Source organism: Aquarana catesbeiana, linkage group LG04 (genome assembly GCF_042186555.1).
Source record: "Aquarana catesbeiana isolate 2022-GZ linkage group LG04, ASM4218655v1, whole genome shotgun sequence".
Classification (NCBI taxonomy): Eukaryota; Metazoa; Chordata; class Amphibia; order Anura; family Ranidae; genus Aquarana; species Aquarana catesbeiana.
This window is the reverse complement of record NC_133327.1, coordinates 595,277,949-595,298,221: the sequence shown is the minus strand read 5'-3', so window position 1 is coordinate 595,298,221 and position 20,273 is coordinate 595,277,949. Positions and strand designations below refer to the sequence as shown.

The 20,273-nt window shown below is 39.4% G+C and overlaps 1 protein-coding gene across 1 annotated transcript in view; it reads left to right on the top strand.

The window, feature by feature from the left end:
* LOC141140735 (uncharacterized) overlaps positions 1–19,915 on the top strand; it is a 35,990-nt gene extending 16,075 nt beyond the window's left edge. Inside the window, exons 4-8 of the mRNA XM_073628193.1 lie at positions 7,042–7,155; positions 7,516–7,660; positions 13,368–13,516; positions 16,296–16,435; positions 18,580–19,915. Coding sequence (XP_073484294.1) covers positions 7,042–7,155; positions 7,516–7,660; positions 13,368–13,516; positions 16,296–16,435; positions 18,580–18,701 — 670 coding nt within the window. The 3' untranslated portion in view covers positions 18,702–19,915. The remainder of the gene's footprint in view (positions 1–7,041; positions 7,156–7,515; positions 7,661–13,367; positions 13,517–16,295; positions 16,436–18,579) is intronic.
* The last annotated feature ends 358 nt before the right edge of the window (positions 19,916–20,273 follow it).

Sequence of the window (20,273 nt, the reverse complement as noted above, 5' to 3'; positions counted from 1 at the left end):
ATAAAGAGTGTTGCAGACACCCTTTAGAATTCTGTGTGGCCACTGCACTGAAGTCGTTGGTGCTTGCACCTGATTCATGTACCTGTCAGAGATTAGTATATTAATGTTTTTGGAATTTTTTTACCTATAAATGTTAGTATCAAGTTATATTAGGTGTACCTAGGAAAGAATGCAGGTTATTTTTAAAACCATCTATTGAGCCGACCAGAACCAGCTCTTGAGCAAGTCTATTCCACATTTTCACAGCTCTTACTGTGAAGAAGCTTTTCTGTATTTGGAGATTAAATCTCTTTTCCTCCAGATGTACAGAGTGCCCCCCGGTCTTCTGTGATGACCTTAAAGTGAATAACTCAACACCACGTTCACTATATGGACCACTTATGTATTTGTACATGTTGATCATATTCCCCCCCCCCCCCTTAATCTCCTCTTCTCAAGAGAGAATAAATTCAGTTCCTCTAATCGTTCTTCATAGCCGAGTTCCTCCATGCCTCTTATCCATTTGTCTGTCCTTCTCCACTGCCCCATCATTCCCTGGGCAGTGACATCACAAGGGGTGGGGTATTCATGTGATGTCACTGGATGGCCACGCCTCATAGCTATCGCTCATTTCTCCCCCCCCCCCTTTTTTTTTGACCTGCCAGGCTGCGTGCCCGGATAACGGTCTGGTTTTGACCCTAGGGGGAACCCCACACCGTATTTTTATTTGTTTGCCATAGGGTTTCCCCTCAAAATCCATACCAGACCAAAGGGTCTTGTATGGTCTTGGGGGGGGGGGGTTTAAAGTTATGGTGTGAGGTTCCCTCTCAAGATCCTCAGAGCACAAGTCACATGCCACAAGTCGGATCAGTTACCATAATGATCCTGACTTCCATTCAAATCAATGGGCTGAAAACGTGCCCAAGTCAGGCACGATTACCAAAGTGGTGCAGGAAGCATTTTCAAAGTCGGACCAGTTAAGACGGCTCTCATAGGAACCATGCGACTTGTACTCTGGGAGTTGGAGCACATGAACCGGCCCTGAAGCTTTGACGATAAAACCTGGAAGCTGATTGGTTTCTATGGAGTACTGCACCAGATTATGCACTCAACCCCAATGTCTCCACAGCAGTCAAAACTGCGATTGAAAGGCCAGGATGAATGGAAGTCCATTAACTTCCTCTTGAAGGAGGAAAATGAAGCACACAAAGGAAATCCACTCCGTATGGAGAGAGCATTATGCAGATAGTGTCTTTACACTAGGTTCACACCTATGCATGCGGGAATCATCACCCGTAGCAAAATCGCACTGCTCTTAGGAGACATGCGGGGGTTGCCATTCATTCTGAATGGCAAGGCCACGCATTGCAGCACGTTTGCGGGAGCCGCAGGGAAATTGCTTGGTCAAAAAGACCATGCGATTTCCCTGCAGCCCCATTTTTGAAAAGGTCCATGAACCCCTTTCTTTTTTTTTTTTTTTTTTTTTGGAAAAGCAGGCACAGCAACCCGTTCATTTTAATTTGGTGGGGAGGAGAAAGAAGAGCAGCAAGGATAACTTGCCACACATTTGTGGCAGTATTGAATTGTAAGTCTTGTGAACTTGCTGCACATCTTCCCTTGCAAGCTGTACACTTGCAGAGCACTTGAAGCACAAGTTCTGGTTGACACTTTTCCAATTTGTAGCATGTTTGCGTGGCAAGTTTCTAGCAAGAGCAAAGTTACAGTGGAGAGTCTACAGCAAGAGCACCGCAAGTCTCTAGCACGAGCCCCGCAAGTCTACAGCCAGAGTTATGCAAGTCTCCATTTTTGGCAAGAAAAAAAAAAGCAAGCAGCGCAAATCTATAATCCCACGATCTGGTGATAGTGAACCCACTGCTATTAACCTAATCCCTTACTGTACACGTGTGAAATACATTCAATCCAGCAATCATAATGATAAAACCTGTGTCATTGCATAAAATAATTAATCTATCATACAAAAATTATTTGTTTCTATGAAACAAAGTAAGTGCAAATGCTGTTAAAAAAAAGTGCAAAAGAAAAAAATGGTGTGCTGAAACAGTGAACAAAAAGTGCTTAGTGCAAGAAAATATTATTCATTAGTAAATTGCATGCATCAAAAATTCATATGTGTTTAAAATATTTGCAGTCCATTTTGCAATCCCAGGAAAAATCCAAGATTATTATTATCCACTTGGATTTTTCCTGGGATTGCAAATTGGACTTCAAATATTTTGAACACATATGAATTTTTGATGCATGCACTTTACTAATGAATAATATTTTCTTGCAATAAGCAATTTTTGTTCACTGTTTCAGCACACAGTTTTTTTTTTTCTTTTGCATTTTTTTTAACATCATTTGCACTTGATTTGTTTCATAGAAACAAATAATTTTTGTATGATAGATGAATTATTTTATGCAATGACACAGAGTTTATCATTATACATGATTGTTGGATTGAATGCATTTCACATGTGTACAGTAAAGGATTAGGTTAATAGCAGTGGGTTCACTATCACCAGATTGTGGGATTATAGGTTTGCGCTGCTTGCTTCTTTTTTCTTGCCAATTGACTGGTGATCATAGGCATGTGCAGGGGGTGTGCCAGGTGTGCCTGGGCACACCCTAATCACCCCAAGTGCATTAGCATTATCACTGTGTGTGCAGGCAGGGAGATGGGGAAATATCTCTGTAACGAGCCCCTGCTCGCTCGGTTCCACTCTCCCGACACTCTTCTGCAGCTATAGAATCAGATTGCAGATGGTGACATCTGATGGTTCGGTCATCCAATGCTCCGGGATTCGAACTACAGCTATGTGCCGATCGAATCCAGTTGTGATAGCTCAGAACAAACACCAGGCAGGCTGTATGTAAGTTCAAACAGGAATCTCTTTTATTGAAAGGAATACAGGCTCTTTTATACAGTAAAAGGGGAGGTGCATACCTCCTGCTCATATTACTCTGAACATACACCTGTGACCAGAAACCTAATTAACATGGGCTAATTAACTAATCCCTTTAGACAGCCTAGATGACTCAGTCATGACCTTTAGCCAGACTGGCCGTCTTGTAGCTCAGAAAACACAATCAACATTATCACAAATCAACACAGAACTTTTCTTCACACAATAGCAGAGTTAATTAACACAAACAACAATGGGAATCTAATGACTCTTAGATTCCTTACTTGACTTATTTACAATAAACACATTCTAGCAGGCAACAGACAGACAGGTGGCTGGAATTGACATCCCCATCTCCTAACAGTATTTGTCCCAGCATTATGAATCAGAGGAGAAATACTTCAGTATTCCAAGCTTCATGACAATCCAGTATTCCAAGGTTCATGACAATGTCCCTCTGACCAGTCTGCCATTCATGAAGTGCTACCGTACTTCTTTCACTGTACTGGCTCTACCATAAGAGTGTGTGTCTGTATGTGTAAGTATATGTAATATATATCACACACGCATATGTGTTTGATCTTTGGGGTGCGCACCCTAATGCAATAGGTTACACACACCTATGCTGGTGATTCACCGGTACTTAGGTGGAAACAATCTTACTTAATCCCTCGATCTTCCATTAATATCTTTGGCACTAGTTTTACTTGTTGTTTGTCCAAGTGTCTGTTTTTATCGGGTCTATTCACTAATAAGTGAAGAGAGGTGAATTGTCAGAAAAATTGCAAAATCTAAGCCAAAGTGGCTGAAGTAGGAAAAAAAAAAGCTCTCATTCGGAACAGAACATTCTCAAAAACAATAAAAATGATACAATTAAATAAAAAAACACAAAATAAAAATTACAGTAATATGCCATGCATTGGGGTTTATTTACTAAGGCAAATCCACTTTGCACTACTAGTGCACTTGGAAGTGCAGTCGCTGTAGATCTGAGGTGAAGATCTGAAATAAGGAGAAGCTCTGCTGATTTTATCATCCAGTCGTGTGCAAGCTAAAATGCTGTTTTTTATTTTCCTTGCATGTCCCCCTCAGATCTACAGCGACTGCATTTCGAAGTGCACTAGTAGTGGAAAGTGGATTTGCCTTTAGTAAATAACCCCCTATGTAAAACAGTGATAAAGTGCACTAATTCAAGAAGCTAAACAGCAAAAATGACTATCCCTAATACCCTTTCATGACTAAGCCTATTTTTGAAATTTGGTGTTTACAAGTTAAAATCTGTATTTTTTGCTAGAAAATTACTTAGAGTTCCCAAACATTATATATATTTTTTTAGCAGAGAATCTAGAGAATAAAATGGCGATTGTTGCAATATTTTTTATCACACGGTATTTGTGCAGCGGTGTTTTAAACGCAAATTTTTGGAAAAGGGACACTTTCATGAATTTTAAAAAATCCAAACAGTAAAGTTACCCCAATTGTTTTGTATAATGTGAAAGATGATGTTATGCTGAGTAAATAGATACCAAACATGTCACCCTTTATAATTGCACGCACTCGTGGAATGGCGACAAACTACGGTACCTATGAATTTCCATAGGCGACGCTTTAAAAATTTTTTAAATGGGATATTAGGGTTAGTCACTCCTTGATTTCTACCTCTCTGAAATCAATATCAGATCTCATGGATCTCGCCTCTCTGCAGCACCAATTAAAGAAAAACCTTACACACAGCAGGAAGCAATGATCAAAATTCAGCCACAGTGACCCCTGTGGTGGGATGACTATTACACAACATAACTGAACCAAAACTGATGTAGAGTCATGCAATGCTGACTTGCTGCAATTGTGCAAAAAACTTGTGAAGTCTGGCAGGTCTAGCAAGAGCTTAGCAAGTTCTTTTCAAACTTGCAGCACAATTACTTGCTATCTGGGTAATTGGTTGCCTTGCACAGCTGTTCCAGATTCTGGTTGCTCCAGTCTTAGGCCACATACACACTATTAGATTTTCTGCAAATTTTTGTCTTCAGATTTACTAAAACCATGTAGTGCAAGGGCCTGCCTGATTCCATACAAATTGAAACTCTTGAGGTATGATTATATGGTTTTTCGTAAATCTGAATACAAAAATCTGCAGAAAATATAATAGTGTGTATAGGGCTGAAAGGCCCGTACACACGCTCAGAAAATCTGAAGTTAAATTTCGTCCGATGAACGATCTGATAATTTTCTGATCATTTAGTATGCTGCTTTTGACAGCTGATTCCGACCGCAACGTCCTTTTTTTTTTTTCTTTTTATTAGTACGGTTTTCTGCCAAAAAAAAAATCTGAAGAGCAAGACTAATCATTCTCAGAAATGAAAGAACACATACAAAACCAATTCAACACCTTACATAATTTCTGACGTTAAATTCTGTTGTCCGAAAATTTTCTGATAGTGAGTACCCTCTTCACTTTCGATTTGAGACTAGCATACAACAAAAAACTGAAGAAAATTCGTCCAATACTCTGACCGTGTGTACAAGGCTTTAGGCTGGCCATACATTATACAATTCTCTTATGAAATTTTCCTTTAGATTTACCAAAGCCATATAATATGAGGTCCCACCTAAACGCTTTCAATTTGAATGCAATCAGGCAGGCCCTTGTACTACATAGTTGAAGGTAAATCTAAAGGAAACTGTCACTGGTATCTGTACCTCTCCTCTCCTGCTATCTGGACCTTGGATCCAGATGGAAGTTTGGATGTCCCAGACTGTAGGAAGCTTTCCCGCTGCTTGCCACCAATGTCACGGAACGCCCCACACTCCTCTTGAGTGCTTCCGTCATATACCGCTTCCTAAGTTCTGGAACACGAGTCCAATGGATCTGGCCATAGGAACCCCAAGAACTAGACAACACCAGTCTTGGAGTACATCAGAACTGTCTTTTATTTGAGATCTCACAGACCTTTATACAGCAGGGATGACTCAAAGCTAACCTAATTAACATGAGCTAATTTACTACAAAATGTACCCAGACCAGATGACAGTCTTGTGGGCACCGAGCTTCACACATTAATATAAACACAATAGCTGGAGCTAATTACAATTAACAATACAAACAACAATCTCCCCCCTCCTCAGCCTAGACCATTCGTCTCCTAGCCAGGGCTGGTGGCTAATGTGATCAGCTCTCTCAATTAACATAAACACAGGTTGATAACACCAGCATCTCCTCACAGGATGTGTCCCAACAGAATGAATCAGTCTTATCAGCAGGGGGCTGCTGGAGGAATCCCCCCTCCCTCTTCAGGGACACAAATCTACAGTAAGGAGTCCCCATACAATATATACACGACTGAGTCCGATTAATACAGTTCAGACTGGATTTCTCATTCACCTCACAAAGAGTATTGTTCCCTTGAAAATCCAGGGCCCATAATCGGTGGGCAACAGGCTTGCATACAGTCCTCTCCAACAGCCTCTGTTCTGGCTAGGTCTGTGACAGAAACTGAATAAGAAAATTGTATAATGTATTTCCAGTCTTGGTAAATTCCCCTAAAAAAGTTAAGCTGACCAGAGACGGAGCGTTTTTCTTATCTGTGACCACCATTCAGCCTGCCCATACATGGTCCGAATCTCAGCCGGTCCCTGCTAAATCGGTCAAGATTCAAACTGTCTATGGCGGGCCTAAGTAACACATGTAGCTAGCTCAAGATTTATCAATAACTCTGCAGTGTGCTTTCCTTATTAGCTAAAAAATTATGAAACTGTGTAGGTAGTACTTTGTTGGCAAATCTTTAAAGTAAACCTACAATGATAAAAATGGGACCTAAAAGGATGCGTCATCCTATTCCTACTTTTGCAGTGTAGTGAGTCAGATAGCATGCATGAAGTCAATGAAGTCTGAAAAGTCTAAACTTGTGTCCTGCATGCAGGCTTTCCTGATCTGTATACTGTATATCTCCGTGACTCAAAGTATTTAAGCCAGTGGGTCAGTGTAACAACCAGGTAAAAAGCATTTTCAGAAATATTGGTATAATTTTGTACAAGAATAAGCATGGTTGACCATGTGGGATATACTCCTATATACATGATTACAAGCTGCTGAAAAAGGATGATATTAGAACATACTATGTCAAATTAACATTTTTTACTTTTCTCTCCCCCACAGGAGTGAGGTGGGGTGGATGTATTTAAAACCAGATGTGTTTCCCGTTTGCTTTTACTTTGTGTGGATACTCAACAATGTGCTTAATATAGGATGGCTCTTCCTCTGGGATCGAGAGTAAGTTACTGAAGCAGTGAAACTCAAGTTTTATTACAAGAATGGGCAAATTTTATGAGGATGAGTGTAGTAACCAACAGCAACTAGATTTTAGTATGTGGTGCTCAGATATTTAAGACATGAAGCTGAATTTGTCTCAGTCACACTATTTTAGGCTTGGTAAGGACCAGTAAAACAAAAATGTGTAAGATGGGCAATCCTAGCAGAGGAGAGTTCTTTTAGGAGCTAAAGGTTGGGTGCCTACAGGCTCCAGTGAAATAAACCTGACCCTGTCTATAGGCTTTGCAGCAATGTTCTTACACACCAATATCCTGAGTACAAAGTGCACATATATAATTTTTTTTTTTTTACATATTTCAGATTCTTGATTCCTGCACTGGTCTTTCTAGGAGCCATCGCTTTAACCAACCACATTGTGTTGTTTATTTCCTACCGAGCTCTATACCTTAATGGAGACTGGCTTTTCAGACAGCGGAAAGTGGATTTATGGCTTATTCGCATTTTTGTAAGTCACATTGCTTTTATTAAAGAGTATGCTGTATATACCCAAAACTTTTTTCAGTTTTGGATAATTTAGAAAATTAAAAAAAAAAAAAAATTTTCTTCTGCCTGTGTCCCCTTGGTAAGAATTTCTTTAAATTCCTGTTGCAAAGATGGAATAGGAAATAGAAGGAAATCTATACAAAGTAAGAGAATTTCCCCTCTTAGACAGTTGTCCCCAATGGAAGATTATCCCGCTAATCCTCTTACATAGTTACATAGTAGGTAAGGTTGAATAAAGACAATAGTCCATCCAGTTCAACCTGTGTAGGTGTACGTGTGTCAGTGTCTATAATTATTTCCCATAGCCCTGTATGTTGTGTTCTTTAAGATGCACATTCAGGAGTCTTTTAAAATACTCCATACTCCCCGCTGCCACCACCAATTTTGGAAGAGAGTTCCACATCCTTATTGCTCTGACAGTGAAAAACCCCCTGCGCAGCTTAAGGCTAAACCGCTTCTCCTCCAATCTTATTGTGTGGCCCCGTGTCCTCCTACCCTCCCTAAGACTGAATAGTTTTTCCTATGCTGGGATCACCATTGAGGTATTTGTAAATCGCTATCATATCTCCTCTCAAGTGTTGCTTCTCCAGCGAGAATACATTTAGTGCTTGTAGTCACTCCTCGTAATTGAGGTCCTCCAGTCCCCTTATTAATTTTGTTGCCCTTCTTTGGACTCTCTCCAGTTCCAGCAGATTCCTTCTGGGTGACCAGAACTGGACGGAGTACTCCAGATGTGGCCTAACCAGAGTTTTATAAAGTGACAGGATTATGGTTTTATCCCTGGAGTATATCCACTTTTTTATGCATGCTAATATTCTGCCAGCTTTGGTAGCTGCAGCTTGACATTGCATGCTATTGCTCAGTCTGTCTTCAATGTAACGGATCCCCGTCACACTCCGCTTGAGTGCTTTCATCAGTACACTGCTTCCTCCAATCTGGATCCTCAGATATCAAATATTACAGCCCATATATTGTAACTAAGAACCAAAGGAGACTAGCTCAGTTACATAGCTTGAACATGGAACTGTTTATTAGAACAAGAATACAGTCTTATATACACAATTCAGAAGGAGGTTCCCCCCTCCCTACTAATACAATTGTTACCAGAAACATAAATTAATATGAGCTAATTAACAAGTCATTTACCCAGCCTAGGTGACTCTGATGTATGACCTTTCAGGGCAGAATTGCCATCTTTTAACTCAGAAGACACACTACACATTATAATAAATATAAACACAGAACACATTCACACAATAGCAGGAGCTTCCAGTAGCAAACGGCCCGTCTCCTACATTTTACAGAGGCCAGTGTGATAAGCTCTTCCAATTAACATGTCGAGTTCAGGATCAAACAAACCAAGAATAGTTTTTATATATATCCTGGGAGATATTGTGGATAAATATTACTGTTTCATTTTAGCCTTCCTGACGGTATTCCCGAGTGTGACTCGGTTAAATTTCAGCACCATTAGCGGTAAGCCCGAGCCACACCAGGATCCTGCGATGTCCCCCCCGCTGTGTCTGCGGGCTCCGTCCTCTGCCCGAAGCCTCTCTGTGCCAGGCTCCGTTCCCTGTGAGCGCCACGACACATTGGGCGGAGCCTGGCAGCAAATTCATAAATGTAAAAATCATAACACATACAGTACTGTAATCTTACAGATTACAGTACTGTATGAAATCATTTCACATCCCTTTTGTCCCCAATGCCTTGGCCCATGCCCTGCATGCAATTTTATATCATATATATGCTGTTCTTTCTGCCTGGAAACTTGAGATTGTCCATAGCAACCAAAAAGTGTCCCTTTACATCAAAAGTGGCTTTAGACCACTTTATAAATATATTTATTTATTATATTAGAATTTATGATTTTGTGTTTCAAACTTCATCATACCCGGGATATCTATTAGACTCTTGGTGGACAGATCTAAGTGTGTTATTGCTAAGAATTACAGGCCTACAATATAAAACGCCAAAATTCTATGCAAAATAATTATACCGCTTTGAGATGCAAAAATCTGAAATAATCATACCGCCAGGGAGGTTAAGTAATCCAAGCCACATTTTCTCAGTCACCTTTTCCCCCTAATGGACACAGGGTGACTTAGACTTTACATTTCTCCACATTAAACCTCATTTGCCATGTAGTTGCCAACTCCATTATTTTGTTATTTCTGTAAAATTTCAATATCCTGATGTGAAGTTATTGCCCTGCTTATTTTTGTATTGTCCGCAAAAACTGAGATTGCGCTATTTATCCCATCCTCGAAATCATTTGTGGATAAATTCAATAGCGTTGGTCCCAAGACAGAACCTTGGGGTACCCCACTTACCACTCCATACCGTTGTGCGTATATGTTATTTATCACCATCCTTTGTACACACTCCTGTAACCAGTTTTTTTACCCAAGAACAAACCTTATGGTCTATGCCTGCAAATCTCAGCTTGTAAATTAAGCATTTATGGGGAACTGTCAAATGCTTTTGCAAAATCCAGATACCCCAAATCCACAGGCCTCCGCCTGTCTAGATGGCAGCTCACTTCCTCGTAGAATGTTAGATTGGTCTGGCAGGAATGACCCTTGTAAACCCATGCTAATTATTACTGATGATACTTTTTTCTTCAGTAAATTTTTGGATATAGTCCCTTATCATTCCCTCCAATTATTTACCTACTATTGATGTTGGGCTGACTGGCCTGTAGTTTCCAGGGATTTGTCTCTGTCCTTTTTTGAATATTGGTACCACATTGGCTTTTCTCCACTCAGCTGGTACAATTCCTTTCAGTATGCTGTCCGCAAAGATTAGAAACAATGGTCTGGCTTAACCTGACTGAGGTCTCTGAGGACTCTCGGGTGTAAGCCATCCTGGTGATTTTATTTGTATTAAGCTTATCTAGTCTTTCCTTGACTCCGGCCTCTGTTAGCCACAAGGGTACGCCCTGTGAAGTGTCACTAACAGTACTGTTGTGGTTGGTATACCCTTCCTTTTCCTGCGTAAAAACTGAGGAGAATAAAGCATTTAGTACAGTTTCCTTCTCTTTGTCATCTGTAACCATCCTCCCATCCTCATCTTCTGGGGACAACTATAAAATTCTGGATTTCCCATTATTTTTCTTGTTAGTTATTGTTATTGAAACTTCATCAATGTGATGGTGCAATTTTTGGAAAACATGTGTTCCTTACATGGAAATAGATAGGAACCTTCTTTTCTGTGCATTATGTTTCAGCCACAGTGATACAATAGTGGGGGTAGTTACAGACATAGCATGCTGATTCCAAAATATTCTGAAGCCGACCTATATCAAAATCCTCCACTGTAAAACACCATCCTGTCCACATACAATAGTGAAAAATGCAATACCTGTCCTGCAGAAAACAATGGATTTGGGCTCCCAAGGTATCTGAATGTGTGACAACATGGCTAGGTGCTAGTCATGTGATCTTAGCAGAAGGTGCTTAGGTGGACATTTGTTCAGGCAGAATTGGCCAGTCAGTTATTCTACCTGAACTCTGACCCTCTCCTTCAGCTACTCCTTATGAAGAGCTCTCAAAGCACTATCTTGGTGCTAAGATCAGCATATGCTTTCCACACCATGGAGGTGGTGTAGGAATCGGCAAGTATAATATTATAGAATCAATAATAGACAATACTTTAATGTCGTTGTATACAAACAACAAAATTTATCAAGGTACGCTTTACACTTACAAGAATAGTATTAAAAAACATTTCTCAACACAACCACACGTACATACTTAACACATGCCCCCATACCTATCCTTAAATATAGCAAAAATATATATATTAAGTGAAACTTTTTTATATCAAGTTTCTAAAATTCTGCACCTGGCTGGTTTATAAACAATGCAGACCAAGGGGGAAAAACAATATATTAGAATTCAGCAATAAAAGTATATAACAAAGACTTCTATGTTATATTTGACCCGTTGCCCATAAATTAGGTCCTTTGTCAAGTTTAACTGCTGTCTGTGTCCCTGTTAATTTGAGTAGCCCCTCTATTGGTCCTGGTGACCATTGTCATTGAGACAGAATGTAATGGTAAATGAAAATTTCAGAGTCACTAGAACAAGAGGTGGTTTCAGAACAGGAATCGGTGTAACAATCAGTGAAAAATCATACTGAACCATGCATATATTATTTTTAGGTCATATTTACATGGTATTTTAGTGGCAGCTGCGGTAAAAAAATCCAGCAGATTCTTGCATCAGGAATCAAATGTGGATGTTTGCTGTTGCTCAGCCTGTACAAAGCAAGGACAGGTTGACAATGGCTACAGCTGTCCACCTGTGTTCAGATATAATCGCATAATGAACGATTGCCTGGAGTTGGGCACAGATGATCACTTCTGGACACAAACAGCTTGCATCCAGGGGCAATCATCTGATCCTAACCACAGGTAATCACTCCATGTACAGGCAGAAAGCTACAGCTGTTGTCAGCCTGGTATTGCTTTGTACAGGTTGAGAAACCATAGCTTCCAACTGTCCCTGATTTTGAGGTACTGTATCTGATTTGGAACAAAGTCCCTCTTTCCTACTCCTTTTTCCCTCATTTTGGTCTAATCTGTATGTTGGATATAAAATGCACTAGTTATCTTTCAACATGTGTTTCCCAGTGCTAAACCTTTCATCCAAATTCTAAATTGCTGCATTTGTAAATTTCAAAAGCCAATATAAAGTAAGGCTTAATGTACAAGGGACTTTTAAAACCTCTCCTGAACGATTTTACTTGATAGATAGTAACCAACGTTTAAAAAACGTCACTTTTGCCACGTTTAGCTACATTTTTGCAAATGGTCAAAAATGAAAAACGCCTGTAAATGAAACACGGCTAAATGCAAGTTTCCGCGTTTAGCAGCGTTTACAAGCTGTTACAGGCATTTGGCGTTTCAAATGCCTCTGAACATCCGTCCTGAATGCATTTTTTGGCTTTCCAAAAAATGCTTCTAAATTCAACTGCCTAGAAATGACTATAAACGCCCCTGTGTACATGTACTGATAAGATAACAGAGGAGAGTTCAGGGGCAGCTGAAAAATACACCCAACTCCTCCTAAATGTCCATTTACCAGCAGCAGTGTACATGAAGCCCAATGGTGGTAAAAAAAAAAAAAATCACTTGTTTTTTTTGTTTTTGTTTTGTATTGTTTTCCCTTAAGGGGGCATGACAGGGGGTGTGTCCTATGCCTTCATACTTTTGCTAATGGGTGTCCTTCATTCCCATCTCAAAAAGTAGGGTGGTATGGAGCAACCACAATTATCCACATCCTTCTGTGAATCCATCTGCAGGAATCTGCTGGATTTTTGCCACAGCTGGAACTAAAATAATGTGTGAAGGAGACTCATAAAATTACCTTGTGTGTATATATAGGACTGTCATAACATAGCATGGCTGGCTCAACTATGTTTTCAGTCTGGAAGTCCGCTTTACACATTGAGGCATTGGAAACAGTTTCATTGACTTGAATAGCTATCACAGCTGTAAGAGGTTTGTTTTTGTTTTTTTGGGGGGAGGGGGGGGGGGGGTCATTCTTCATTCATATTAACTATTAAATGTTTTTGTGCCTGGGTTTTTTTTGTGGATAAAATGCATAAGACATGTATAACTGACTTATCTAAAGAATATTACAGATATTTGGTTTGCTTTCTAGGCACAAAATGGAATAGCTGTATATGCAACATGGACTACGATAGCTTGTCTCCTGAATTTTTCTGTGGCCTTAACATACAATGGTGGCATTCCCAACAATGTATCCACTACTGTATGTCTATCCATCCTGGCTTTTGAGGTGGTATTATGGTATGTAACCTTAATGCATAGATCATTATACAGTAGTTTATATTATATGCTGAAATGTTTAATATGTACGTAAAGCCAAGAACAAAAATGTCATATATTGCAGCTTACCAGTCCTTAGATGTGGTGGCTGGATTCTTTTTCTTTTTAAGACTTTTTCCTTTATTGGGTGGAAGAACACAAGAACCTGGCCAGCAGAACACAATAATTACTGCTAGCAGCTATAGTCACCGGCAGTAATCATATGTAAAAAAATCTGACAAGCTGGTTGGTGGGAGCCATGGTTTCACTCTAGGACAAACTTTGTTACATGGGTCACAGTAATTAGTAACTGACAGAAGATGGCTTTGGAAGAAAGATAGCATTGTTTGATATATAAGTTCAACTCTCAGGAATTGACAAGAACACTACATTTCTGTCAAGATTATCAAGTATTTTTGTGAGTTGCTTAAAATGCTCTTAGCCTAAAAAAAAGATTGCAGCCACCACATCTAAGAACTGGTAAACTGCAATATATTACATTTTTGTTTTTGTTTTAGATTTTTTGCCATCAGTTATACTTGGCCGTGACAGCTGACCTAGCTTTGTACTTAAAGCGTTTGTTACCCCAACAATTAATTTTCCTGATATGTGCCTACTGTACCATGTACTTTTATGAGAAAGTATCCTGTTCTCCTTATATTGCTTCCTTTGTGTAAAATCCCTGCTGTTCCTGCTAGTCCCCTTGCTTTCCTATTAAAAACTCACCATACTAAGCAGCAGAGCACACTGTGATCAGTTCTCCAGCTATGCTGGGAACTTGGTGTGCTTTCCTCCAATGAGCAAACATATCCTAACATGTCCTCGCTGCACAGCCATTCACTGGGAAGCTCAGTGCGCTGTTGCTCCTCTTCCCCTCCAGTGCACTGCTGCTTCTTCTCCCCCCAGCTCTTATGCAGCTGAGAACAGAGGGAATGTGATCACTTATAAAAATGGGGAAAAGGTATTTATAATGTTTTTCTTTATATCTATACAAAAATGATTTGCCTTTCATTCCTATTTTAAACTGAATGTGTTGTCTTACAAGTTGATCGTTTACAATCACTTTAACTTTTTTAGCAAACATTTGACCTTTCATGGCTTATGTGCGTGAGTCCTGTTTAATAAAGTATAAATATATTGTTTTTTAAATGGGGGATTTGTGAGTGTGGCCCTTTTCCAGAGAGTCCATTTGATAGCTGCTTTCCTGTAATTTCTGACAATAGTGAAGTGCACCTTGTGGACAGTTTTAGCCCCTGTTCACATTGATGCTATTTGAACATGATATGATTTGCGTATGTCAACTTGGAACCTATTACTGGCAATAGGAGCATCCCAATCGGTGCGACTCCGAATTTGCAGCGCCGCACCTTTTTCCAAAAAATAGGAAGAAGTTCTGGACAGCCGCACTTCAAAAACTGCCTTTTTTTAAAAAAACAGGGTCAAAAATATATGCCACAGCAGAACTGAGTTTTTGACCCTGGTTTTTTTAATAAAATGCAATTTTTGGAGTGCAGCTGTCCAGAACGTCTTCCTATTTCAATGCTATATGCATTGCCAGCACCTGTGGCTTCTAAACTGGAGGAGAGGTTTTACTTTCGGCTGACCTGGAGCGGTGATATTCCCTTCCCTACCTTTTTCCAAAAGTAGTTCCGGCACTAGTTTTGGCGACTTTGATGGCGATTTCAATAGACATCTGTGCATGAACCCGCACAGATGTCTTTCAAGTTGCCCCCAAAGTCGGAATTAAATACAGCTTTAAAGTTGTGTGAGTTCAGATGAACTCGCACGATTTCAAAGCCGTGTTTAGTGTGAATGAGGGCTTAAAGAGCTGTATATAGAATTTGCAACAAAATGTTTCCATGGCTAATTTGTGGCTGTTATAATTATTGTGATAATGACAGCAATCTGTGTTGTAATATCTTCCTTTTCATTGACACCTTTGTTTCACTTTGACTTGACAATTCACTTTTTTAGCAAAAAAATATTTTTGCAGAAAATATGGCATTGAACAGCCAGTATATTCTTTTTTTTTTCCAGTATACCAATTAGTTATGCAATTACAATATTATTGCACTGGAAAACAACCGGTAAATGAAATGGCGTACAAAACAGATATCTAGTTTTACGAGTACACACTGGCAATTTCAATCATTTGTCACTTGCCTAGCAAAATCAATATTCTAAGCCAGAGCAAAAAAAAAAAAAAAAAATCAAGTTTTTGTTAATATTATTTACTAAAGTCGAATTCTAGGCCAACAGTTACATTTCCAGTTGAAATACATACAATCCAGCACCCCTGCTCTGCACAGCCAGATGGTGAAATGCTTTCAATGTTACCTCTCTACCTCTAGCCTGCTTATTGGACAATAAAAATCTGCATCAGCACTTTTGTGTAATAATCAGGGAAGTGTTTAAGGAAGATGTGTAGGTGAACCAGGAAATACTTTCTTCTTCTTTCTGGCTATATAGTGTGGCAGAGTTGTGCGAAATTGTGAGAAGAATATAAAATAATTTGGCAGGTAAAACAGTAAACATGGACATGTTTCAAAAGTATATTTGCCAGAGTTCTACTTTGTTCCACAATGTTTACTTTAGAAAGGTATAAGTTTACAAAGGTCTGTATGCCATCACCTTACTTTACAGTGTCCAATTAGTCATAAGGGTGAGGTTATATTTTAAGTCTCCTAGAGCCCCTGGCAGGGAAGAGAGAATGTTTGCTATGGTTTATCATTAATACTGTCTGAACGATCTATCATTGCAGGTTTATTTTGGAAAACTTTGTATTTGAAAAATATGTCCGCTATACATTGACTGTGTATCCTGTGGTTATTGTGGCTTTATCAGGATCTCTGGACAAAAACTTTCAAAAGTCCTCTCCTGATGGAAATCACATCTATATAGGTAAGTCTGTACATTCCTGATGGTGTAATATGGGGGTCACAGGACCACCAATCATCCTTTTGTAAAAGTAAACTGTCTTGTATTCTCATAAAAATCCATGAACAAAACAGCTTTCTTCAGAAAACAAGTGCAAAACAGTCTAAGACTCTGGTATAATGTAACTATAACACATTCACTCACTGCCACTATACCAATCCCACACCAGGGTTTAGGGGTTCCTGTCTGCTTTGGGATGCCCCAAAGGCCTCAGGAGATTAGCAAAGAGAATCTCAGATGTCAGAGAAACCACACTTTCTCACATCTACTGTATGAACAACTCTTCTTCACTCCCATATGAGGAGTTTCTAAACCAGAGAGTACTGAAATCAGTCTTCTCAGCTGGGGACGTACTGACATGGCAATATTACTGTATCCAATCAATCTCGTCCCCTTTTACAGTCTTGAGTGGGCTGGAGTGGAAATTAGTTAGTGTTTGAAATACAGTAATGTTAATCATCTACACATCCTGCATTATGTCAAGGAAATGGCATAATCAATGCAAGCTATGCTATCCATTCCTACTGTAATGCATTGCGTTCTGATATGTGCCTTTGGAATTCCAAATGTGTTCTATGCAAATCTTTAAGTCGTGCAAAAAAAGTAAGTTCAATATCTAATAAAAAATTTTTGAAAAGAAATCCGTCCTCTCTTTGACTGTATTTCCCGGAACCCCTCACTCTGCATGGGTGAGAAGCCTTGCGTAGAAAAATGCCCCTTGAACTCTTCCTTCAAGGGACCACAATCCAGATAGTGGGGAAATGTACCTCCCATCCAGGACCCATCCCTGGCATCCTATACAATGGAAATGCTATCTACAGTATATGGGTAAGTACTGAGAGAATATATTATAGGAAGGATTGAATAATAGTACATTGCAAAATTCTTGGGAGTCTATTTATAAAAGTTTTTGCGCAAGATTCCCCAACTTTTACCGAGTATTCACATTTTCCAGTTTAGAAAATATGTGAATCTTGGTGGAAGTTGCACACATCTTATGTGAAAACTTTGTCAAATGGACCCCTTGGTAAAGAGGGATATGTTTAATAGAATCAGTCAAGAATGGGCATTTGTTGGAATCTACATGTTCACTCTAGAACTAAAGGCTACTAGCAAGTGGGTGGGATTTTAAGAAAATGTCCAAGTATGCAAAGGATACTTGCACATTATAGCACACCTACCTGACAGAAGGACCCCTCCAGTGCTGTGATCTCCTCCCTCATTGCCACTGCTGAAATCTTTAGCCAGTCTTCTTCTGGGTTCATCTTCTTCAGCCATCTTGGTTGGCCAGCCAGCATGCACAGCTCAGTGTACTAACAAGATTTTTGTCAGGTGGAAAATGAGCTTCTTATTGCAGAAGTATCTTCAATAATTAAAGGCTAACCTCCCAGGAGTTTTTTAGTTCTGCTTTAAGTTGTTATATTAGCCCATACTTAAATCCCAAGTCTGAGAAAAAAATCTCTTGCAGTGGGGTTGCTCCCTCACTGCAAGGGCCAGCTGCTTGTTTAGGCTGGGAGGAAAGGAGAAGGTCTTAAACTTACCTGAACCTCCGCACCACTGACAGAGGGAGCTCGCCCATGCTCCATCAGTGGACTGTCCCCTGGTGTCATCACATCCAAAGAAAGACTATGAACTCTGCATTGGTCTTGATGACGTCAGGACCTTAGACTGCTGGAGCGTAGGGAAAAAGACACAGTGGGAACAGGTCTAGTGGCATGGAGGAGCTAAGGATCAGGTAAGTAAGTATTCTTTAACAAGTCCCCTAGACCTAAACAAGGTTTTACTAACTAACCCTGGCAGTGTGGGGATGTGCACATGCATATGAAGACTGCATTTAAGGGGCATGTGTATACATGTGTGTCTAGAAGATGCTAGACTATGAATTTATGGATCTTAGATCATCAGACATCAATATTATAACATCAGTCATTTTCTCATACTTCACTTCTATATACTTAAACTGTGATTCTGATGCAGGCTGTCCAGTTGTTCTGTATACATACAGCCTGTTTCAAAGTTATGTAGCTTGTTGGTTGGCCTATGACCTAAAACCATAGAAAAGTCAGAATTGTTATTTATATCTTTCTTTTTTTTTTTTTTTTTTTCAGCTGTGTTGCTGGCCGTGGCCTGTGCTGTGTTCATTGTCCGTCTTGTGTTGGTCATATGGAGGCATTTCAAGCAGCCATTATACACCAGCACATCAAGAAAGGCCACATTTCCTCTGGTCTAAAAGGAATGTAATGTATGTGATTAAGACCTGAACATGCTGAAACAAATCGGGAAATAAGATCTCATGAGCCCCATGTATTAGCTGGTCTAAACTTTCATATACCAACTGTAGTTTTCCTGAGCGGTATACAAATTGGTAGCTGCAAGAAAATAAAACAGTTCTCAGAACTTTATCTTTGATACATAACGTCCAATATTAACCATTACCTTATTCTTTGATTTGACCTCTATATATTCTGATTGTACAGAAACTGAACAATCTCCTTTTCGATTTACCAACACTAAGTAATATAAGGACAAACCTAAACAAGCCATTTCCTTTGTATTACTTGAGGCAGACCCTAGCCATACAAAGATAATGGTTGATCTAAAGGAGGTTGTACATCAGATTGTACAGTATATGGTCAGCTTAAGAGAACACCTATGTTAAAAGGGAAAACTATTGCTAGTTCAATCTACAGTAACATTTTGATTGTATGATCCATCCAAGTTTATCACTAAACAGTGTAATGTAAAGGTCATATAAATTAGATACCATTTATATTCTTAAATAATAATAATCAGATAATAAAAAAATGTATTATTAAATATAACAATATTTTGTAGAATTCAATCAAAAGTTTACTGTCTGTGGTCAATTTAAAATATTACTTGAACAGTTGTGAAGAATTACATTCCTATGAATATGTGTGCCTTATATTTATATGATAGATATTAATAGCAATATGTAGTAGTGAATTTATAAAGCACTTTGTGAACATGAATGAATGCCCCTAATGCACTCCCTACCTAACCCTCCTAATCAAATATAAAGAATTTTGGCAGGCTCACACTTAGTTCAGCATGTGTGCCCAAGCTGGCCATTATTTTCTATCGCTGAGTTTGACAAATGTGAGCTGAGTGGGAACAACAGGGTCCAACAGGACTCCACAGGATGAAATTACTGTCCAAATACAAATGCGTACAGGTCTATATTTGCTGTTACATGTGTAATCAGTGGAGAAGAGGGGCGGGGGTCTGGGCTGGGGTTCAAGGATGCTGAGAGTTAGACTTTTATTTATGATCAGTAATCCTTAAATGCACAAATATTCCAGTCTAGTCTAAAGCTTACTGTCTGCTATTCCAGCTATTCTGGAATTCCAGGTAAAAAGATTTTATACATAGTTATATTGGTCCAGCTTGGACCGTTATTTATACTATACATGGCCAATGCTCTTGGAAAATGTAAACTACTGAAGTAGACATCGCTACTCCAGTGATCTCCACTTACTTCGGGGTTCCATTCTGAACACAGGAGGTTAGCCACTCATCACGGGTGCCATTCAGAGGATGCTTAGCATTTTTTAAATTAATGCAACCTGTTCTCTGATTGGATGTATCAGAGAATACTTTGCATTTATTCATAAAATTCAAAGCAATCTCTGAATAGTGCCCATGCTGAGTGTCTGGCCTGCTGTGTTCACAATGCAGCAGGCCAGGCACCCAACGTATGATCCGGAAAAAAGTGGAAACCACTGGAGTAGCAGTGTCTACTTCAGTGATTTACAGTTTTCAAGAGCATCAGCCAAGTATG